We start from the raw sequence: 25,000 nt of genomic DNA, 5'->3' as shown, positions 1-25,000 counted from the left end.
CCCAATAAAAATTTGAAATATCATGGGATACATCATTTTTGGCCTCATCCCTCAATGGTGAAAAATCACTTTAAAAATTAAAAAAATTCCCGTATCCAGATCCAGATGTTCATCAAAATCGAATAATATGGCCTTGTCACACACCCAACCTGTCCACCAAGTTTCATCTGAATCTGTCCACAACTTTTTGACATGACGTGATATGTAGTATATCAGTTTGGCCATGTCTCTCAATGGTGCGGAATCACTTAAAAAATTATCGGATCTGGATCCGGATTTGGATCTTCATAAAAATTGAATCAATTTCTCCTTGTCACACACCCAGCCGGTCCACCAAGTTTAGTCCGATTCCTTCCACAACTTTTTGAGATGCCGTGCTATATTATATATCGTTTTTGGCCCCATCTCTCAATGGTGAAAAATAACCTTAAAAAATTCTCGGATCCAGAACCGGATCTTCACCAAAATCTAATCATTTAGTCCGTGTCACTTATCCAAGCTCTCCACCAAATTTCGGCTGAAACCGTTCACAACTTTTTGAGAAATCCTGTTCAAAAAATACCCCTGAGCGGGAGTGCCGGTCATCTCTGCCAGAGGTCGACAGAAGCAAAATCAAATTAGGGGCATCTATAATCGATTCCATGGCTCGTGGATCTGGTCGTAGAATGCAGATCGCCAGAACAGTCGGTCACTTCAAATAAATGACGAAGGAGACACTTTTCTGAATAAGTGATCCTGACAACGGCAGGCGCGCTTTAATGCTAATTTATGTGATACCTGGGGTTCCACAACGATTTGAAATCAGTGACTCCGACAACACCAGGCGCGGTACTTGCCAAGTTACGTGATACGTGGTATCCACATGGTACGTAATATGGACGTGCTGCTGTGTTATCATGATAGACCATGCTGTTCTCTCTCAAACAATACCATTTACTGGCTGCTACTCTACTCTGTGGCCGAGATACGACTCTCCAAACATAGCGTCAGAAGGTCGTCAGAGCGAAGTTTGAAGGGCTATAAAATCGGAACGAGAGCAAATTTCAAAAAAATGGCTCGTGTTGTTCCAGATAATAGTCCATAGTATCTGAATCACTAATAACATTTGATCTCTCTTGATAAATGAGGGAGGAGATACGATTTGAAATCGACGATTTTCGCACCTTTGACAGCCTAGTGACCTTGACCTCGACCTCGACCTTGGACGACCTTGAAAGTTATATCGTTGTGCATGTCTCATCGACCTCAATCCATTCCACTATTGGTTATTTGTCTCCACTCGGTTTGATTGTGGACGGACGGACGGACAGACTTTGAGACTGGCTTTATTAAGTCATCTCTACTGAGATGACCTAAAAACAGACAAACAATCAGACAACCGGTAGGCGACATGGGTGGTCGCTATATAATTGCATACTAGTCATACAGCTTTTGACGGATTGGGCTGAAATTTTTTGACAAAGAGGTGGATTATAGTGCGCATAAAAGCCTGGAAGCTGATTTTTGATTTTCGATAAAAATATAAATATTAAAATATTTTTCGGATTTTTTCAAAAATTTCAAAGCCCTGTTGCTAGGCAACGGTGGCGTCCATAGCAACGGTGCTCAAAAGCATAAAACTAGATCCTGGTATGAACCCACCAGTCAAGTTTCCTCAAAATCGGTTGACTCCTCTGGCCCCCAGAGCTGTCCATTACATACAAACAGACAGACGGAAAACCTGAGAATAACGGTAGTCGAGCGACCACCCAACAGGGGTGAAAATAACCTCCATCCACCTTCGGTGGTGGAGCTAACAAACATCGGGGCAACACCACTGGACGCTGACCTGAGAGAGTAATGATACCGAGGAGGAAGTCAACGTGGGACGGAATCAACAAAATGTACCTAACAATGAACCATTTTGACTCAGATTTTCAAAATAGCGTGAACAAACTTTGGTACATCATGGGTGATGAAGGTTATGGTCAAGTGTCATCGGAATTGTGTGTGTATGTTTCTGTGAAGAAAGCAAATACATATTTTGGGGGGCAACGCCCCCATATAGGACCCTTAGACCCCAATGTTTTGTGTAATGGTGTAAACAAACTTTGGTTCCTCACGGGTGGTTAAGTTTCATCGGAATTGTGTGTGTAGTTTCAAGGAAGAAGTTGCAAGTATTTGTGGATGGACGGAATGACTGACGGATGACGCGCCATCCCATCCCTTAAGCTCCCCGGAACTAAGTTCCAGGTGAGCTAAAAACAAACAAGCAAACAAATAAAGAGGAAGAAGTTAAAAACTTTCTGCTAATGATATAAAACCTTCAACATTACTGCGCTAATGGTGTGGGTGGATGTATTACCTCGTAGTAGGCGATCCCGAACAGGCCGCTTGGTGATGTATCGTGACCCATCGCTGCGAATCTTTACCTTCCACTCACTCCGCATCTCCATCCCATTGGCAGCAACAGGTAGAGTTCGCTCGTTTCCTGCTGCAGTCAATAGGCTGTTTGTACTCTGGGCATACTCCACAGCTGAGCGTTGCTGAACCAGCTGCATGTAGCTACGGTAGTGACGCGCATGCACTGGGATGTGTGTATGGGGGTATGGCGACTGCCACGCAGCCAATGTGGTGCGGGGTTTTGCCACAGATTCTACACATTCTTTCTTCGTATCTTCAGCAATCATCTCTCCATCTTCAATCATCTGCACAGAGTCAAGGCTTGCAGCTTGTCCTGGTTGCCCGGGTAAGGACAGGGGCAGCACTCGACTACAAGTATCCAAGGGCAGCAAGTGAGGAGATCGTGGACTGCTGCGGCAACTCTCCGCTGTGTTGTATGCACTTGAAGTGTCTTTGTCAGAACGCTCAGATTTGCTTGGTGTCACAGTTGGAGTGTCGGGCCATTCTCCAGAAGGCCGGAATGCCCAGCCATTACGGCGACCGACAAAACTACGACACTCAAGCCGCAGACTCCGTAGTTCCTCACGCAAAAGCGACAAGTCCTGGTCACTTTCGACTCTTTTTAAAACATCACTCTTTGTTGAAGAAAACCAAGGAAAGGCATCTCCATTGGCTGGGCCTCGACATTTCATTTCCAGGAGAGTCTGCCGGATGAAAACACAATTGCCTAGGCACATACACCTGTAGATAGGTACAAATGTCAGCAACATAGATCACCCAGTGCTCTGCTATTTTTAGATTACTCATTAGAAGCATATTATATAACACTGGTCAAACATGTTGATGCAGATGAAATGCATTTATCTTTGAGTTGTCAAGTGTGGGTCGAATCCCAACCTGACTTAAATTGGTGCTTCACACACAGTTACATCACAAAGTGCACCGACCCTCAGATGGATGTTCGGTTGGAGACGCATCTGCTTGCAGTGGCTGGTGGACAAAAAAGATTACAAAGTAGTTTTGGGGAGGAGGAGATTGAGACCATACTCTGTGCAGAGCATTGGTGCTGCTTAAGCAGTCTCCTTGGCTATTGGGCACAAAACTGGAGGGGACAACACTCCGATACAATATACCAGCAAGCTGGCACTCATTTTGCTGACCTCGAAAGGATGACATGTCGAGTTAACCCCACCTGGTATTAATTCAACAACTGAGCAGGATTTGAACTCAGGACCAGAGGATCCAAAGCCCACCACCCTAACCATTAAGCCAACATCATGCATAGTTTTGGGGAAGAGTCGGTGAATTATCGCTGGCACATTTTCCAAATTACAAATCACTGCACTAAACTAAAGGGAGCAAGCAGTTTGGTTTTCTTGGATATTCCATGACACCAGGTGGTGACTTTGCTTTCTATCTCAGAGTGTCTTTGCTGTGCGGGTTGCAACTCCCACACTATGACCAAATTCACACTTATAGGTGTTCACATTTCACATATGAGTGACCATCTTCAGCTATAAAGGGAAACCATAACCTTTAATAATGAATTATCATAAATAGGATTCTCAACATTAAGTATATGGAAAGTTGACTATGAATGGTATATCTTGAAAAGAAGGACGATGTTATATCAACCTGAAAGTGGCGACATTCTTCAACTGCAGTGTTCACCGTCGCCTCGATATTAACCGGCGTTGAGGGTTCATGATTGCAGGAGTTGTCTTGATCTCTCTGCCACTGCATCACACCTCTTCCCTCTTCTCCTCCATCTGAACTTTCCTCAAGCCGAGTGCTTTCATCCGTACGTCCTAGGCCACTATCCTTCTCGAGTTGGTTGGAAGAGCTCGTCACAGTGTCTTCCTCTGGTTGTTTGTTCTGTAATGGTGAAAGTGGTATTGTGAAACAGTAGATTATTTGTCCCCATTGAACTCAGTCCGAAACGGGGGCTTATGGATTTGGTCTCAATTTTTGTGTCCGTGCATGCGTGCGTGCATGCGTGCGTCTGCAAACATATCTCGGACAGGTATGGACCAATTTTATTCATACTTGGCACAAAGACAACAGATCCAAGATGGCTGACTGGTGGCCATTTTAATTGTAAAAAATTACCCCCGGTTGGAGGTAACAGTCATTTCTGAAGCTCTGTAGATGTGGATCTCGGATCGGCTTAGAATGGCTTTGATGTCGTCTTGTCTTTTGGTTCAACGTACAGACGAAAGCCCGGGAGTAAAAAGGATAGAAAACCTCAGAAATCAAACTACATTTCTGAGTTATCTGGAGATAGGTTTTGAAAATGGTTGATTTAGACCAATGTGTCTTCAAAAGGATAGAAACCGGACCTCGGAAATCAAACCGCATTTCTGAGTCATAAATGGCGGATGATATTTTTCCAACGATTTTTCCAACTTTGAAGATACGTGACTCGATAACCAGGACGAATTTCAAAAAACCGGCCAGACCAAATTTAGATATTATTCCATGTTATCAGAATCCGAAGGAATTTCGAAGATCGGATCATAAACGACGGAGGAGATAGATTTTGAAAATGGACGATTTCACAACTTTGGAGTGACCTTGACGTTGACCTTGACCTTCAATGGGGTCAAAGGTCACACCGTCGTGCATTCCTCGTCGACATCTACCCACATACCATATATCAAGAAAATCGGAAGAAAAAAATGGGGACGTACGTACGGACGTCGAGACTGGTTTTATTAGGTCATCTCGTTAGAGATGACCTAAAAACCTGATGTCGAACATGTCCTCAACCACTTCTCAGCCATGCATTTACCGATATTGTTCAAACGTGGCAATCAAATGAAGAATGATGGCTTACATCAGCACCTCATTTTTTTTTTTCGAGATCAGATCCAAGATGGCCAACTGGTGGCCATTTTGTTCCCTATATGTGCCCCAAACCATTTCACAGACATGCATTGTCCGATTTTGTTCAAACGTGGCACAAGCACAGTGCATGGAGGCACACACGTGCCCCTCACTTCATTTTACGATCTGATCAAAGATGGCTGACTGGTAGACTGGCGGCTATTTTAGTTGTCCATAAATATGAGCTATCCATTTAACTCATTTTGCCGACTTCGGAAGGATGACAGGCTGAGTCAACCCACCTGGTGTTATCTATCAGTCTGACAGGAGCTCAAACTCAAGATCCTAAGATCTTAAGCCAGCCACCTTAACCGTTAAGCCAACACCAAGCTTTAATAGTCGATAATGCTTTATAATACCAAAAATAATTCACCTGTTTTCAGTTTTGGCAAGAGCGACTGCAATATATGGAATAACTCAGGGACACACTCTGCCAGGATTGGTAGAGAAATCCACCTCCGTGCTATCAATAGTTTACATTAGAGTTGGGGTCCAAGTTGTAATTAAGGTGTGTAGAAAAAATTACAAAATAAAATAACAAGTGAACATTTGCCATAATAAACTTCTTTCTGGTCATGATTTGTTGGGGATACACGAAACAATGTTGCCCATACCGTATCAAGTAAAGGTGTTGTCGATTGTAGGCTTTGGTCATGTTGCTTTTCTATCATGTCCACACAGAGGTCCTCAAGAAAATCGTTGTGATCTTCATCAATCCAACCCTCATCCAGCTGCGATCAAAAACAATCGGGATAGAGGAGAGAGGGGACAGGAGACTTTAATTTTTGAAGGAGTTTAACATTTCAACAAGTGCAAAGTATGAGGGTGTTTCACATGCTACACCCTCACTGTTCTCAAGACAACAAACGCAACCCGCTTCCCAAAACCTCCACCTCCTCATACTCCCCATGGGCGCCACACTATCCTTGACAAGTTTGGTCACGATCAATTAAAGTAGTTAAATAGATTCCAAATCCCTCCCTTAAATCTCAAAACATATTAACGGCTAATAACTTCGTTTCTTTTCATCATTAACCCCACTTGGGGACTACACTATCCCAACCAAATTTGGTCAAGATCACTCAAATTGTTATGGAGATCTCCCTCCCCCTTGGCACCCCACATGGGGACACCCATTGTGTCGGCCAAGTTTGACAGCCCTACAATGTTCCGTTCTCAAGATATACGATATATAAGGGACAGACAAACAGAAAAATGGAGTGTGACAATAAGGGAAGCTTTGAGTTTGTATCAGCTTTGCCTGATGTGAGACTGGTTAGCAAATGCACCACGCGTGGACCAACATTTACAAGCTTAATCAGATGTGCATAAGTTCAGCACTGGAGTAGAAAACTTCCTGATGGACAAAGAGAGCACTTTCTCCTTTTTCAACACAAACATCTCATGTGCTCTTTTTCGTGGCCAAGCACCAATTTTCTTAGGTTCCCCATAGAAAGCAAATTCTTGTTTACAATGAGAACACAAATCGAACAAGGGTGGAGCACAAAATAAATACATATTTACAATTCCAAATGAAAATTTGAAATTGCACCACCTTGGAATTATTCCTCTGCTGTACCCAGCTTATAACGGTATTCAAGGCTTTCGTCTGAAGTGTCATGGATTGTGGCTCTCCCTGGAGACTGGTACTGCTACTTCCCATCTTCTCTTCTGCCCCCCCCCCTTCCACACCTGTTTGAGGTAGCGTAACGTAAGGCCCTCCTGGCCATTGTCATTTTGGGATTAGAGGCTGAGTCTTCGGGTCTGATTCATGCTCAATGCAGAGATGTTGGTGGCCATGCAGTATTATACTGGCTCTATTCTGCTCTTGCTCCTTTTGCACTCCTCTCTCTGTCCAATCATTGCTGTCCAGGACACAAGATATATATTATAAACCATTTACCTTGATACCCTTTCCAAGCCTAAACATAATGGTCACCTTCATTCTTTCATGTACCCTCGCAAAGTGTCTCACTGAGACTGTTGTATCGAGCTCTTCTCTTCAAGATTTCATATTTACTGCCCACTGCCACCTCATGTACTCTCTCATTCATAAATCTGAGATTTTGCTGCTACCCTAAATGTCTGCCTATCACTTGGAACTCTTCCCCAATCATGCTGTGGTGCATACCATTTTCTTGTCTTCATGTGATTCTTTGACCTCATCTTCAATTTATTGATAATCTTCCATTAAGAGCCTGTAAAGATAAACCTTTTCATATTCCATCAGAAACTCTCAATACCAAAAAAAAAAACTGAACATGTAGTTAGGGAATTTTAGCAAATTGTATTGACCATCTGTGAAAAAATTGCTCACCCAAAAAATTTCTTCACTAACGTATTCATCGAGGTGTCTACTACCACCTATCGATTAGTGCAAACCCAAATCCTTGTGGAAAATTCTGGGGAGCCAAACAAAGTTCGGGTGCTCAGAGGACCTGCGGGAAAAAAAATCGGAAAAATTAACTTTTGCCAATATTGACTTGTGGGATGTGTAACTAGGGGTTTTTTGGGGTGCTGTATTGATTCCAACCATTAGATTTGAGTAAAAATGAATCCCTGGCCGTAAAATATTGATACGATACATTTTTAGATATCTCAGACTGTGTTTTGCGGTAATTTGGCTCAATTGATTCAGATTGTTCAAATTGTGCTGAAACCAGCTTACAACATTCTTGAAACCACTGCTATATTGTTGGTTATACTTGTGCTCATGCTCAGTAGAATTCTCTGTGTTAGCTGACGTAAGCTAAGAGCTTTTAGCTATAAAATCATTGTGTACCGGACTCTATAGAAGTTGAATATATTCAACGTAGAGTGGACCCATTAATGTAAAAACGCACCACTGTATGTGTGTTCTGTCTGTTTTGTGTCAAAATTTCATGTCCTGTCTGTTGTTTACAAAAAAAAATGTGATATTTTTTTAGGACAGTATGGACAAGGATGTGACTGAACCTGGCTTGAGGTGTTTCATCTGTGGTGGTTCCGGGATCGAAAAGCATACGCTCTCAAAAGTCTCCAATAAAGGCCACCCACGGATCTTATCACATTCTGAGCTTGTGGGCGATGCGGCGTTGATCGGGAGACTAAATGAGGACTGGAACAACGGAGAAGACAGCAAGTTGAGATACCATGTGGATTGTAAAACAGAGTTGTACAGTCGTGCGAGAAGTATATCCACTGCAACTGAAACAGCTAATCGTAAGTTTTTTTTTTTTAATTCATCATTCAAAGGAAGTAGCATTGCAAATAAAAACGACAATAATAATCTCAAATTTGCTTTCAAAACAATAATTTTATTTCCATAGAACAAGATGAGGAGGGCCGATGCTCAGACGGGACGAAAAAACGCCGGATATCATCTGGGCAAAGTACCTTACCTTGGCTCCAGCTCTACTTCCCAAACACCATCAGCGCATCTTATCTACCGTGGTGTTTGCATACTCTGTGATGAAGGCATCAACGTTGGAACATTGGAACGAAACCCTGGTAAGTTGCGCGTTTACCGAGTCCTGCACAAGTTCAAATGTATATTTTTCAATTTTTTTTTTCTCTTCACTCTACCACTCAAAGTCAAATACACTTTAATCATGCATATATGTGGCATCATCCAGGCAGAGCCCGGAAGTTGTATCGTGCGCCTGACAATCGCTACCAGGACCGACTGAAAAGGAATTTGATGGAGACAGCTGTGAAACGAGGAGACGCCTGGGGACGTGAGGTTGCCGGTCGTCTGTCTGGGATCATGCACTTGGTGGCAGAAGAGGCGCTTTATCATCTTCGGTGCAGGACCCTATTCGAGCACTCGTTTACAAACCCTGATGTAATTATAATAGCAATGCACTTATGAAATGAAAATGAAAATGATGAGTTCGGCTTAATTAAAAATGATATTTTTGTCCTCAGGTCGGACGGTCGATTGATGAAGAGAGACAGTTGCTGTTTGAGAAACTGTGCTTAAGGATGGATGAAGGGGTGCAGCACGGTATTACAACTCTTGCAGAGATCCACAGGAAGATGGAAGAGCTTGACCCCAGCGAGGACAAAAGTCTGGCACACAGTCCACGGTATCTGAAAATAAAGCTTCAGAAACAGTATGAGGAGTCTCTCTACTTCACATCAGATGAGAGAACAACAGATATTGTGTGTCTGAGAGACATGACAAACGCAATCCTTCGAGACTACCATCAGCAGGTCCTCAACCCCTCGCAAACCCTGGACGATGCTGAACTGAAAGAACTCACCATTTCAACTGCCATCAACCTGATCTGCGGAGACTTGGCAAGAGTCCCACTTGACCAGAAGCAGTACCCTTCAGTGGAGAGCATGACCAATACACAGAACCAGCTTGCTCTGATTCCCAACAGCCTACAGAAGCTACTGAAACCAATCGTGAAATCAGATGAAAAGGTAGCAGTCTGGAGCCAGAACCTACTGAAAGCCTATCGCCCTCGATCAGGAGTGATGCCCTCTCAACTCGGACTCACGATACAACTTGACCACATGTTTGGATTCAAGTGGTTGATTGACCGTTGTCATCACTTAGGATACTCTGAGTCATATGCTGAGCTAAATCGCTACAAGTATTGTTACTTGAACGTGAACAACGGACTTGGGAGCATTGATCAGGATATCATGGTCACAGAAAAAGATGAAGCAGCAGCCGTAGAGATTGAGGAAGCAGAAGTCAATGCTGTCCTATCTCCAGAACAGGCAGAAGAGCAAGAGGAGAATAGTGATGAGATGGATGAGGGTTTTGCCGTCTTCGTTCTGGAAGAAAGCACGGTTCAGCAATGTGTTGGTGATAATATAGATCTGAACATTGTGTCACTAAACAGGAACACAGCATTCCATGCTATGGGCGTCATCTTAGTGACATCTCCGGCCCCTGCGAAGAGACAAGAAGAGCTTCTTGAAACTATTCTAAGAAGGCGGATAACTGTTGAGGAGAAGGCAGCAACCCTCAAAGCAGCAGAGGTGAAGATTCTATCCTTTGTTCCAAAAAAGAAAGTAGGATTGGCAGACGTTAAGTTTGTTCCTGTGATATCATTAAAGCAGGCAGGTTAAAGCAGGCATTAAAGCAGGTGATATCATTAAAGCAGGCTGTGATCTTTTCATGCTCATGTTCCATGGGAAATCCTCCAAAGACTTGGAAGACTTGAGATTCGACATCTTCAGCAAGCGAGCCGCTACTGGGAGCATAAAACCTGAGAAACTCCTCCCGACAACAGGAGCTGCAGCACAGCACTCTCTCTGAGCTTACCTCCAGACTAGAGACTAGCTGATGCTGCAAAGTCCATCGTTGGATGCCCGGGACTATGGATGGCAACTCACTGAGCAAGGATATGCACCAGTCCCTTCTACAGACCCCATTGCACCAGACTACCTCCTGACGTTTGCCAGCTGCAACTGTGCGGGGGACTGCAGCTCACTCAGGTGCTGCTGTAAAAAGCAAGGAGTCAAGTGTATTTCTGCTTGCGGCATCTGTCATGGCAACTCTTGCCTGAACATAAACCAGCTGGATGACCAGAGGAGTGAGGAAGATACTGGGGAGTTTGATGAATAAGGTTGTAAAAGCTGACGAAGCAACATTTCCATTGAGCACAGTTCTGTTAAAAAATGTCAATGAAATACATTTTATATGATCAAGGAGTGTTTTTTTTCTCAAAAATAATGGTTGGAACCAATTCAGCATCCCCAAAAAACCTCTAGTGAGACATCCCACAAGTCAATATTGGCAAAAGTTAATTTTCCGATTTTTTCGCGCAGGTCCTCTGAGCACCCGAACTTTGATTGGCTCCCCAGAATTTTCCACAAGGATTTGGGTTTGCACTAATCGATATGTGTTAGTAGACACCTAGATGAATACGTTAGTGAAGAAATATTTTGATAAGCAATTTTTTCACAGATGGTCAATACAATTTGCTAAAATTCCCTAACTAATGTGATTGTTGTTAATGAGATTTATTTACGTGACATCATGTGACACAGATGAGGTTTAAATCTCTGACAGAGATAAGTACTGAATATTTCCATGTCCATTTCATTGTGACCTTATGACAAAATGTTGTGTTGTGGCGAATGTTCTCACATCGGGATCCGTGGAAGTAACAATCTCAATTCGGGGTATGTTCACCTCCGACAGCAATCACCGCATCAAGGTCCAGGGAGTGTGTTTGCAGTACTCTGGGCAGTTTGAAAACGATTGCATAGATGGGTCGTGCGGATATATCGATCTTGAGTTGGAGTCGTTTTCCTGGGACGACCACTTCTTGGCATGTCTCTTGTTGATCCGGTGGCTTGATAACATCTTCTGAGGTCATAAACAGTTCCTCTCGTCATGTTAAAAAGCCTTGCAACATGGCCAATGGAAGACCTTGTTTTAAGGTGTTCAATGATTTGATTCCTAGCATTTGCTGACAGACGTGGCATTGCAATAGATTGTTAAAGAATGTCATCAGTGTGTTTTGGATGATCCACATGCTGGTGTCTCGGAAAGACTGTTTTGAATCTGCCCAGAATGCCTCGTGTCACATGTAAAACCCGAAGGGTGCATGACTTTCAAGTGGTGAACGATTATCGCATGAGGCAATTACATTACGTAGAAACTTTCAATCAGGTGTTCTGTACACCCCTCGTGCCAAAAAGGCCTTCAAATAAACGCTGGAACTGTCCTTCAACAATCACATCATCAATTCAGCATGTTCAGTTATTTTATGGTGGGGATTATATTTTTAGTTCCATTCATAATCTTCCATGAAGAGGATGGAAATATAATTTAATAAACATTTTTGTGCATAGTTTCGAGATTAAATGAAAAAGATATCAAGCATCCATTTCCTATAAAATAGCCCCGTGGGGGGTTATTTCCCCACAGGCGGAGTCAAAATGAAGGATTAGGAGGAAGGGGCCATGCCCCCCCCTTCCTGAAGTGGTACGGTCATGGAGAGTACAACTTAATTAATGGTCGGGTCCTTATATTTCATGAAGAGTTTGGTCTGCATCTGTCCCTCGGTTTCTGAGAAGATTTTAAAATAAATTACCTGAATTTGAGGCGAACCCCCCTTTTCAACCTCTTATAGGGGCTGATCCGGATGGGGGGGGGGGGAGCACAACCCCACGAGACCTTAATGTTCTGATGTAGCATTCCAAATGTGATCCATATCTGTCATGTCGTTTGTGAGTAAAATATGTTTTCATGAATATGGGGGTTTAGGGGAAGGAGGCGGTGGTCCCCTTTCCAGGTGAGATCAGGCCTTTGGGAGCACAACTTAAAGTTAGGGCATGGTCACGATGCCACATGGACAGTTTGGCCTGGTTCCGGTTGTTGGTTTCTGAGAAGATTTTTGAATGAAATACCAATATTTGGGGCAAAACCCCTCTTTCTTTATAACCCCTCTTTCTTTATATTCCGCCTTTATAGGGGGCACATCCAGATGGGGAGCACAACCCAAAGAGACTTTGCTGTCGTGATGCATCGTACCAAATTTGGTCCATATCGGTCAGGTAGTTTGTGAGGAGAATAATTTTTTAGTCAAATGTTGACGGACAGAGGTACACGTACGGATGGCCGGACAGCGGGACCCACTTTGTGAGCTTATTTTGGAAAAAATAACCTAAAAACGATTTGTACTGAATTAACTGGAAAATTTTAAGCTTGTTTATTAGTTAATTCATCCAACAGCACATTGTTCTCAAAAAGATATTGGCATCGCTTACTGAGAAATTAAAAACATTGATTAACATGAGGACCTATTCCTCCAAAAGGATGTTGATGGCGTTTCTTTCATTAACAGTGCTGTGAATAATGTTTACAAAAGAACAATCACCGTTATTTCATTTTTTTTTTTTAAACTTGTGTGTTCAGCCATAGAGAAATAATTTGAGCCCATACATGACGTGCAGAAGGATGTTTCTTGCGCACCTGCATTTCTGCGTGAGCCAATAAAAGAGACACGTGATGGTTGTCCTCCTTGGTGAGTAACGCAACAGCTTTCTCCCTGTCCTGGATCTCCACACCATTTATCTGCCCATCACATGATCAGAAAAGAGAATGTCAGGAAAATAGGAGATGAAGAGGAGTGAAGGGATGGATAAAGAGAAGCTTTTGAGAAATGCAATGCATTTGTTAGTTTCAGTTGAAAAGGCAGGGAAAAAGGGAGTACACACGATGTGAAATTTTGCGTTGTAAGATTTGTCCGTTACTACACTCGACTCTATGATTTGTACAATTCCTACGTTCTATTCTAGGATGGATGCAAGAAATACTTTGGTGCTTCGTTGATTCTTCATTATTTGTAAGATTACGTCGACAAGAAACTCTTACACAATGTGTTGCAATTAAATTGCCAAATCTTTGAATGTATAAAAATAAAGTCTATATCTACTGCTTTGGCAGAATCTGGATTCCAATAAAACTTGCCTCGTATCTACAATACTGGAAGATCCGATTTTAATTTCCAGTGCCCCCATGTAGGAGCTAATTATAACAGCTTTGCAGTAATACAGCCAAACCTGGAATTTCACCTGAAACATGAAGTTGTGGGTTTATGGTAGATGCCAGGTACCTTCTTCTTGGCAAGACCCATAAAATTTCATACTATAGTAGTCCTCTTTCTGTAAGCGAGTGCCACATAATAATCGATGCGTGTATTTCTTTGGTGCAGACTATTTAGCTCTGATCAAGTGAATGAACCTCCACAGCACACTGTTTAGATGAAACTCATTTACATTGATGACACCCGACCCTGGACAGTACTGGCACAAAGCCAAGATTGACGCACCAAGATAAATAAATAAACAAGTCTGGAGACGGCGATGGTTCACGAGCAATGTACACGGTTCGCCTTTTTTATTTTTTGACCTTCGAGGGGACGGCACGGGCAAACTGGCGGGAATCGGGAAAAACGTAAATGATGAAAGTTGTCGTACTCGAAGAGCACTACTTGCATACCAACTTTCATTCGAAACAGTTGAAAACCCGAGGAGCTCGATGCCCAATTTATTGATTTTTTGGACATTTTCTAAGTTCGTGACCTTGTGACGAAAATGAAAAATCGAGCTCCGTGGGGCTATGCAGGTGCTATTGGGATAACCAAATACCGAAACCCCTGCCAGATTCGACAAACCCCCTCGGAGAAGATGTAACTTGAAACCTGCTACCCCCTAAAAACACATGTTTTTGGGGCGTGGCTCCGCCCATAATGGGCGCAGCACGCCTATTCTCAGGAAAACACAACTAGATCATGATACAAACCTCGCACCCTAATTTTATCAAGATCGGATTAAAACCCACGGAGCTATACTCGGGACAGACAGACAGACAGACACACACCCATAATGAATATAGTGGTCACTTACTGACTCGTGAACCAATAAATCGAATGACATGCGTATTCTCTCCGCAACTTCCTTTCCACGGCCAGCCACTTAAAGTGGCAAAAACTCCTCACTGGTGGTGGTGACTCCTGTTTTGCAACATCAATTCCTCTTAGGAATCATATGAAGAAGAACCTTAAAAAATTTGGCTTGGTCTGTTCACAACTGCATTTAAGCATGTAGCTCATGAGATACAATCCCATGGTCAAACCCCTTGTACAATATTGTCGTACATTGTCTACTAATGCCCTTGTCATTGAAGTAAAAGTACATTGATGCCTTGAATGAACCTTGTTCTGTAAGTTATCAATGTATGTGAGCTTCTTACATGCCTTTGAACAATTAAAAACAAATTGCTGTAAATCCATTGCTTGATAAAATAGAAAAGAAAACATTATGATCTTGTTTAATGAGCATTTATTTGTTTTTTTTTTGTGTGCCTCGTCGAGACTTGTGGAAGAGCTAGAATTAGTATACTGAACGGATCAAAACACAAAAAGACAAAAGGAACAGTTGAGAGAGGAGGTGGGGGGACACCAACAGCAGAGCCGAAGGCCAAGACGGCGGAGGCGGACAAACAATGGGTGTGGGGAGGAACAGGAAAGGATGCATGGGATGGACAAGATGGATACAGAAGAAAACTCTCAGGAGGGGAAACTGTAAATTTGGAAGGAGGAAGGATTGGGGTGGGGTTAATGAGGGTAGAAAAGATCATGGTTTTGGATTGTGAATGATCTGAGAAGGTGGTGAACAGCTGTTTTGAAGACCTGTGGGTAAGAATGAGATTGAAGAGGATGTGGAAGTTGGTTCCACAGAAGGGGAAAAAGATGTGCAAATGAGTAGAGGTGAGCAGTGCTCCTGGCATTGTCTTAATTTGCGATCTTTAGTCAAATATGATGACATTGCAAACCTGTAAGAGAGGAATTTCAAATGGAGGTCACGTTTATCTCGACTAACTTTAGAAATGCTTCATCCATGTGTAAAATTAAGATTAAAAATTTGAAAAAACACTGCTCGTAATACCTCTTCAATGATTTTCTTTCTTTCGTAACGCGTCCCATGACAGGTATCCGTCGGTGGATTGATGTAGAGATAACAAGCTTGTTGGGACATTTCATTGAGATTCAGGAAATGTAAAGGCCTCAGGATTTGACAATTTGATACAGTGATAAACTCACATCATAAAGGCTTTCATTTACCTGCATTATCCTGTCTCCTTCTCGGATTCGTCCATCCTGAGCAGCGATGCTGCTTGGATCGATCTACAGATGAGGGAAATGTAATAAACATGATGATTAGATTTATGTATTGAAGATGGCATGTTGGCAAGGTGGTGATGCCGAGAGCACAAAGCTTGGAATAAGGTTAGGTATGCCTACAGAGCGAGTGATTAAATCACCCAGATACATTTCAGCAGGACAACATTGTACATTGGTGGACAAGTTCAGGAGATCAGGAAAAGACCTAGTGATTTGTCTTTGTCTGTCCATTGACCGTAACCATCAACACATTTCAATGAACATTACCGGTGCCAAATTCCTCTCTGCTTGTAGCTAAAGCAACAATTTGGAATATGGCCAGGATACCAGCACATATTTGCTGCATTTTTAGAAAGGCATCAAGTGATCTTTGATGGCCGCTAATAAATGGCAGCAGACGGGACAGCTTGCTTATCGTCTCTTCCAAAAATGACAGTGTATGATAAGATATGCAATGCAGAGGTGTCGAAGCATCACGGAAATAGTTCAAAGTCAGATAGTACTCCTTATGGAAACTAAACCCACACAAGACAACTCAAAGATAAATGTGATACCGCAGAGCCATCCTATCGACTGAGTGAACGATGAAAGTTCCCATTCTATGTACCATACTGTGTGTTGCAGAGCTGCTCTGACGAAGCACTTTCTTGGCCTGGGATCATGCTGGGCAGTTTGCCATCTCCCTTCCAGCGGTAGTCAGGGCAGGAACTTGGAATTTGTGATCGGTGTCGGCGATAGCTCACCTACTCTTCACGAAGGACACCGTGGGATCTTTAACATCCACCAACTAATGCTGGCAAACAGGACGCCCAGTTTGACGTCCATCCGAGGGACGGCACACACACACACTGAATCACCATGCCTGTGAAACACTGGGATGACAGTAAATATCCGGGTCAGGATTCAAGTCCAGGATAGGTGGCATAGAGGTGAGTACGAATACCTCTTGGCCATCCTGTCAGCCCTTATTAAAGTTATCATCACGCTATGCCATTGAAATTTTTGTCTGGGTCAGCTTGATATGGAATGGCATTTTAGAATGAAGGTTTGGTTGTTATCCATTCCCATGACATCATGGAATATGTTGACAGTGAAAAAAAACAAAAAGCAAAGTGATATCCCAGTAATTGAAGAATGTTGAGTGCTGATAAATAATTAATTAATAGATTGCAATGTCCAATTCACACAATGCCCATTATTTCAGCACATCGTGGCACGGAATCCCAATTTTCATTTGATAACTGTGAAGTTTTCTTTTTCGGTAACGTGCACCACAGTCTGTACTGTGTAAGCAGCAGCATTGTTAATATTTTCAATAAACCAGTAAAAGCTAATTATTCTGTGACTTATGGAGAGCAATGGAGGGCCTGATGTCACTGTAAGGGCCATCCTTAAAATTTCCTGCTTTTCAATGATTTTTATCACAATCTCTGCAACACATACATAGAAGGTCTGAAAGAGTAGACTTCGGTCAATAAGTAAGACATTCAGAGAAAAGCTTAACGCATCCTCAAAAATAATTCAATTTGGGAGAATGATTTTTTTTAATGTGATGACGTTTTAGTAGTGGGGGAAAGATTGGCATCAATTAATCTGATGAAGTCAAAATCAAAACAAGTGTGAGAAGTTGTTTTGGATTTGAACTTGTAATTTATTTTTTAGTTGATCATGAAGGTTTTTGTGTCATGTGGGACAAATTTGGTCAGTGTATGCGATCCCACAACATATACTATAAACCTTGGCGGTGTGTCATATAGTTAAAATCCGACATAATATTTCACCATGGCTTGTCTATCTAAGTCTTTGGCCAATGAGTGAACTGCTTAAACACCACTGGGCATTGGTTAAACGTATAGGAGGTGGAACTCAGCTACATGGCAGTTTCGTGCGTGGAGAACTCTGCCAATATAAGCAGTCTGTCTTGTGTGGAACAGATGATGTACACAACCCTAAGTGACTTGCTGTTGCAACATGTTGGCTGGTGAAAGTATACCTGAAAAATATTGTCTTTGAGAAAGACTAAGCATGTAGAAGCTCACCTCTGTGATGTAGATTCCCAAATCCTCCTCATCATCTGTGCGGTAGCAAACGGTCAGGCCCAACTTCTCTTGGCTAAACATGCGATAAAGTTCAACCTCCTGCGAATCGGGGAAGTCGTAACGTAAACCCATGCAAATATAGCTATTAAAACCTATTAAGGGCTTTCATCCCTCAACCCTGAACTCAGGTAAGAGCACCATGCAGGTATCACTCACAGACAAACCTCTGCAATGGTGCAACAAGGCAGAATATTTATTTCAAATTCAAAAGCATTTGTTACAAACAAGCAATTGCTCTTAATGCATAATTATAATGGTTTGTGGAGGGAAAGAAAATAATACGCTGACTATTTCAACATGTGGCACGAAAGGGGATCAAAAAGAAAATTGAATTAAATTTCCAATTCCTTGAAAATTGGTCTGCACTATATTATTGGAATGTTATTTCAAGCTTCAGAATTAATTAGTGTTTAAGACACCAGACTGAAACATGCAGATTTTAGGAAATTAAAATTGAGAAAATGAAGAGAAGTGAGGACGATAGAAATATCAAGGAGGCCAGGCAGGTGTGGTATGCGTTGGGAGATATGGGAAATAATTCTGGCAGGAGATGGAAGTTGAGAGAGGGAAAGATGCTTGTACGGAGCATACCAGGGTAAGCGGACTGGGAATGGGAACAATTGGAACAAACGTTTTTGCAATATCAGCTTTTGCCAAAAATAGACAGCCATTTACGAAACATTAAAATGACACTGAAATGGTGCTTCGACTGCATTTGGGGCTATTGGGTTTCTTTTGTTGGAAAGTACAAGTCAGGTGGTCAGTGTATGTGAAAATGTGGAAATTCTTCTCTCCATATTTTTGATATCAAAACACCCTCTCAGCCATGAAGCAGATCAGACAAGTTTACATGAAAATTACTGAACTGTTTATCGAACAAGAGCTGCTCTTTTGGTCATCTCTTACTTCATACTCTTGGTCTTCTGTTCTCTCCACATCGCGGTGCATGCTTGGAAGGCAGTCAATGTCTTCAAAGTAATCGTCTTGCACCTGGTGGCTGCATTAAAAAATACTGCAGGGTTTGTTTTCATTGGCTGCTTATTACATAACAGCATTTCAGATATTTATATTGCTATATTTTACAAAATCTAGGCTCATGGAAGACAAGTGACAGAGTGTAGAGTAGAAGGGTAATATACTGATAGTGGCACAGTGGGGAAACACACAAACAAGGAGAGAGAGCGAGAGCGAGAGCGAGAGAGAGAGAAAATTTTATACTGGCAGTGTCGAATATCAGGGGAACAGGAAGTTGTGAATACACAAGTTACAACAATATAAAATAGCAAAATTAGACATCACAAAGACTTTAGTTTGGACAAAGCAAAAATGAAAAGATTCCCCCCAAAAACACCTGGAAAGTGCAAAACGCAAGGTTGGATGATGCAATAATGTGGGTTTAGATGAAGCAACATCCAATAAATTACCAAAACGTTAAATCGGAAGGTCTGGAGTCACAAAATTGAGCATAGAATGGACACATCATCACATCCAGCACTGAGGCTCAATGGGTGAGCAGGACAACGATGACAGGGATCTCGTGCGAGGCGCCTTTGACAGCCATGCTCTGCACTGAAACCTACTCCTGGACTCCCTGTATTGTGACATCCACTAAATTGGATTGCTTCATGTTCCAGTACACCTCCATTCATTATTTACAGCTGGATGCTCATCTGCCTATGCTACACAACACAGGGCGTTCCAAAAAGACCTGGACAAATTTAGTTGTTAATATATTTAGAACCACATATGATACAACAATATCCTTTGGTTTGTATGACACAGAAGCTCAAAGTTTTGTGCACACTAACAATACATTTCAACGTGAGCTCCGTTCGTTGTGTGCAGGACATCAAGGCAGAGCCTGAGTTCTTCCCACGTTTGGCTGAGCATGTTTGCGTCCACCAGTGCGCATGCGGCTGTGATCCGAGAACGAAGATCCCACAGGTTTTTCACCTTGGTGTTGTTGACAACACCTTTGACAACCCCCCACAGAAAAAACATCAATGGGGGGGGGTATGTCTGTGGTTGTGGGGGACTGGGAGTTCATCCATCTTGGCCAATCCAGCGACCTGGAAATTTTTCATTCAAGAAAGCTCGAACGATTGAAGCCCAATGAGGGAGAGCGCTGTCCTGTTGAAAAATGATATCAGGTTACAGATATTCAATCTGTGGGAAGGTGAATCCTTCCAACACGTTCATGTATATTGTTGAGGTCACTGTATCATCCCCCGCAAAGAAAAACGGACCCACCAAGCAGTCATGGAGAAGGCCACACCACACAGTGACTTTTGGACTATCACGTATGTGTTCATTGACCCCATGGCGGTTTTCAAAGCCTCAGATCTGGGGCAATCACACATTGCACTGGATGACCTTCCCCGATATATGAAAGCAAGCTTCATCTGTGAACATCACCTTTTTCAGGTAATCTTCGTCATCCTCTATTCGACTGAGCATTTCCAAGGCAAACACCTTGCGTATGGGTCCTTCATTTTTTTTTAGAGTTGCTGCAGAATCTACATCTTTTTAGGCATAAAGTTTCAGTCTTTTATGCAAAATCCAATGTACAGTGGTGGTTGGTTATCCCATTTCTCTGGATGTGTGTCAAATTGATTTTCTGGGACTTTGTTGAAATGATTCACGCACTCGTTCAACGTCTGCTGCACTTGTGCTTGGTCGACCGGTACTTTTCTGTTTCTGACAACTTCCAGTTTCTTTAAACTTCTCTGATACCCATCCATGATGTCAGATTCCTTCCATACTTTGTTGCTAAATTCTGCTGAACCTGCATGTCGGATCTCGTCTCGATGAACCATTGATGCACTGAGCATTCTCCTTTGGAGTCACCATTTTCTTTTACATTGAACCATCAGACTAGAAAATAAAGCTTTATGAGTTTCTGTATCATTTGTGGTATTATATATATTAACAACCAAAGTTGTCCAAGTCTTTTTGGAACACACTGTATAAAGCACTCTGTAGGATTGGGCCATCTGGTTGCATCTCTGGAACATTGATAAAGTTATTGCAGGAAGATTTCTGCCCTCTGGCCTCATTGTCCAAAATGTTCCAGAAACAACGGTGTGATCTTCGAGAAAGTTGTGACTTTTAGCTCTCTTACTCTCTATTCCTCTCTTTTGTTATCTATCTCTCCAGGAAAAGTGAATTCTTCCAGAAAGGGTTCTGCAAGGCTCACTTGGCTGCACCTGGATGGGTTTGAGGAGAGTGGAGAAGTAGCTGAAACTCCTGATGACTCCATCTTTGCTCTTTGCTTATTTGGGTTCCTTCTGATGACTCCAATGCAGTATTTGGTATTCCATATATATGAGGTCCGTCTAAAAAGTAACGAGACAGACTTCACAGGAATTTGATTCCAAAAAACATTGAAATCACAGCTTGTCCCCTTCAAAATAGTTTCTCTCCAGTCTCACACACTTGTCCATCTTCTTCCTCCATGCTTCAATGCACCTCCGGAAGGCTGCTTCGGGAATCCTCTGGGGCTACGTCGTCACGGCCATTTTGATGGCCTCCACATCAGGAAATCGGGTCCCCTTTTATCACCCCCTTGAGCTTGGGGAAAAGGAAAAAATCACTAGGGGCCAAGTCTGATGAATACAGGGGTTGCTCCAGAGTTGGCACGCTCTTTTCCGCCAGAAACTGTCGGATGCTCAGGGCACTGTGAGCAGGGGCGTTGTCATGGTGGAGCACCCAGGCGTTGTTCTCCCACAGATCCCTCCTCTTGTCCCGGACTGATCTCATGAGGCGCCGGAGGATCTCCTTGTACACGTATTGATTCACTGTTTGACCCTGTGGTAGAAACTCGAAGTGGACGATGCCCTTGATGTCAAAAAACGCGATGATCATCACCTTGGCCTTCGACTTCGACATCCTTGCTTTCTTTGGTCTTGGTGATGCCGGACTTTTCCACTGATGACTCTGCCGTTTGGTCTCGGGATTGTATTCGAATATCCACGATTCATCGCCAGTAATGACTCTCCCGAGCAGGTCTGGATCGTCCTCGAGGCGCTCGATAATGTCTTGAGAGACAGTGACTCTTTGCTGTTTCTGGTCCTCGGACAACAGCTTGGGAACCATCTTTGCACACACCTTACGTATTTCGAGATTTTCAGTGATGATGCTCCAGACAGTGTTGTTGTTGATGGAAAGTTCCTCAGAAATCATCAGCACCATGAGTCAATGATCTGCGCGCACCATCTGCTTCACACGCTCGACGTTGTCTGCCGTTCTGCTCGTTGAAGGTTTTCCAAACCGTGGATCCTCTTCAACCTCCTCCTGTCCCTCTTTGAACCTCTTGTGCCATTCAAATGCACGTGTACGTGACATCGTTTCTTCCCTGTAGACTTGCTGCAGCATTGCGAAGGATTCGGAAGGTGTTTTTCCAAGCTTGGCAAGAAACTTCAGATTGGCTCTCTGCTCACGACTCATAACGCGACGACTCAGACTAGACAACGTGTAAAGCACGACCTGTAAAAAATCACACAATGAGTGCAGTCAACCATCACCAATCATATATATTGCTGGAATGTTGCGAAAGACTGCGACGCAACCCGTTCATTCAAGTTGTATAAGTGGAGCACACAGCAGGCTCAGTCCCGTTACTTTTTATATGGACCATATATATATATATATATATATATATATATATATATATATATATATATATATATATATATATATATATATATATATATATATATATATATATATGAGCCTGGTGTTGGCGCAGTGGTTAGGGCAGCGGCTTGGGATCCAAAAGGTCCTGAGTTCAAGCCCCGTTGGGCCACTGAATTAATACACCAGGGGGTTGACTCAGCCTGTCATCCTTCCGAGGTCGGCGAAATGAGTACCAGTATACTGGGCCGGTGTATACCCCGGTTAAAATAGGTGTACCATATCCCTGTGTTGTAAGAGGCGACCAGGGTTGCGTCAGGAAGGGCATCCGGCGTAAAACATGTGCCAAATCACTATGCGGATCAGACGGATGATCCGCTGTGGCGACCCCTAACAGGAGCAGCCGAAAGAAGAAGAAGAAGATATATATATATATATATATATATATATATATATATATATATTGTTACGGATTTCAGAATCTGGTCTGATGAATGCATCCACACATCCAGGTCCTCAGACAGTTATTTCCTTAAATGCATGTTCAGATTAGCCCCATCCCCATGTCTAATGGGATCTTAAATGTGATGCATTGAGAAGGGTAAAGGATCCCCTCTCTTATGGGAAGCCTTTTTTCTTTATGACAGACACATTCACACACATTTCTTTCACGAGCTCTGAAGCCCTTCTCATTTTTCCCCAGCAACATTCTTTCGTGAGCTCCGACGCCGCCTTTTTTGAGAGCACACGAGTCGTCATGGTAACCATGTCCCAGTGGGGCGGGGTGAGCTTGGGGCGGACGGCACCCTGCGGAGAGGGCCCGGGGATATAAAAACGAGCGAGAGAAAGCGTGATGTATGCTCTGTGAAGAGAGAGTTCTGAAATATAAAAAAGTGAGGAAAAAGCGAAAGAGGGACGTTCTGAGAGGAGAGAGACGTTCTGAAGAGAAAGAGATACGGGTGAGAAAAAGTTTGAAGAGAAAAAGACTGAGAAGAAAAAGTCCAGAGAAGAAAAAGCAAAGGGCGAGAGAAGCGACCAAAAAGTGGGTGTCTAATCAGCGCCAAAGAGACAATTCGCCCTTCCAGTGCTTTGGCAAGCGAGCGTGTGGTGCGCGTGTGGGTGTGAGCAGTGGCGCCAACAAGTGAGGCACGGGCCGATCACCAACACCAGGGTCTAAACCCGCGACGGACAATCTCGGTGCCCTCCAGACGTCGATTGGCATTCAAGGCTGCTCCGCGAGAGGGTGCACGGCAAAGCTGGGTGCTTGACACACACGCATGCATTTTCAGGATGTATTCATTTCACGGACGACTTTCTGGTGAACGAGATGATTCTCCTCCTCCTCTTCCCCTGGATGATCTGCTGGGTACCCTTGTGTGCGTTTAGCTGGAAGTAAGTCAACCCCCGATAAGCATCTGCTCTTTGTCTCTTTCCTGGCATTTTGATTGATTTTGCTTTGAAATTCATTCTTTATTTACCTCAACAAATTAAAGGTTCTTTTTATTTATTAATTTTATTACCAATAAATTATTTGTCGATTTCCAACCTGTCCATGTTTGTCCTTTCCTTCTATTGGTCGAGCATTGTCCAAACCGAGATAGACTGGGAGGTAATTACCACAGATTTGCCCCAAAAATCGTCGGCACGTACCAGCGGTTAAAACGCTCGGCTGCCCTAATTAAAATCTAATCAGATAATATTGGTGCTTTGCCGAGGGCGCGCTCCCCACTCAGGTAACCACGTGACCTCCAGTTAAATGGAATAATTAGACGGTGGACACTGGAACTCATGGTAGACTGGGTGGCGTTCGTGGTTCTAAAACAATCCACTGTACCATAACGTTAATTGTGAGCGGTGGCCCCAAGTCCGGCTCTACCGAGGACAACCGGGGATTAATCCCCCTGAGTGACAAGTAGGTGTCTCGGTACCCGACGCCGCAACAATATATGTATATATATATATATTATAATATATATATATATATATATTATAATATATATATATATATTATAATATATATATATATATATATATATATATATATATATATATATATATATATATTTAAATAAAAAGAGCAATATTCTTGACTTTCCTTTTCCTTCCTGACTTTTTTACTCACCTCATAACTGGTGATGAGCAAGGCAAAGACAATGCATTCATGTTGCAGAGATCACTTGTTGCTCTCAGGTCAAGCAGCATTTGTAATATATATATATATATATATATATATATATATATATATATATATATATATATATATATATATATATATATATATACATACATACATATATATGTCGGACCTCACGATTCGTGGGGGATACATTTCTGAAAATGCTGCTAAAGTCGGGGATTCCATGA

The 25,000-nt window shown here is 42.7% G+C and overlaps 1 protein-coding gene and 1 pseudogene across 2 annotated transcripts in view; one reads left to right on the top strand and one right to left on the bottom strand.

Annotated features, from left to right (window-relative positions):
• The window catches only part of LOC147014237 (E3 ubiquitin-protein ligase PDZRN3-like), a 257,924-nt gene that overhangs the window by 1,514 nt on the left and 231,410 nt on the right, over positions 1 to 25,000 (bottom strand). The window contains exons 5-11 of the mRNA XM_085852007.1: positions 18,911 to 19,001; positions 17,945 to 18,043; positions 15,846 to 15,908; positions 13,193 to 13,294; positions 5,883 to 5,999; positions 4,018 to 4,257; positions 2,345 to 3,086 (exon numbers count right to left, since the gene is read on the bottom strand). Coding sequence (XP_085708133.1) covers positions 2,345 to 3,086; positions 4,018 to 4,257; positions 5,883 to 5,999; positions 13,193 to 13,294; positions 15,846 to 15,908; positions 17,945 to 18,043; positions 18,911 to 19,001 — 1,454 coding nt within the window. The remainder of the gene's footprint in view (positions 1 to 2,344; positions 3,087 to 4,017; positions 4,258 to 5,882; positions 6,000 to 13,192; positions 13,295 to 15,845; positions 15,909 to 17,944; positions 18,044 to 18,910; positions 19,002 to 25,000) is intronic.
• Positions 8,194 to 11,988, top strand: LOC147014239 (uncharacterized; annotated as a pseudogene). The gene is made up of 4 exons (XR_015050686.1): positions 8,194 to 8,469; positions 8,577 to 8,757; positions 8,883 to 9,091; positions 9,175 to 11,988. The product of XR_015050686.1 is annotated as an uncharacterized LOC147014239 (transcript).

The sequence above is a fragment of the Eptatretus burgeri genome, chromosome 13, assembly GCF_056783735.1.
Source record: "Eptatretus burgeri isolate ZD-2024b chromosome 13, Ebu_testis_v1, whole genome shotgun sequence".
Lineage (NCBI taxonomy): Eukaryota > Metazoa > Chordata > Myxini > Myxiniformes > Myxinidae > Eptatretus > Eptatretus burgeri.
Note: the sequence above shows the minus strand (reverse complement) of the source record. Positions and strands in the feature narration are given on the sequence as shown.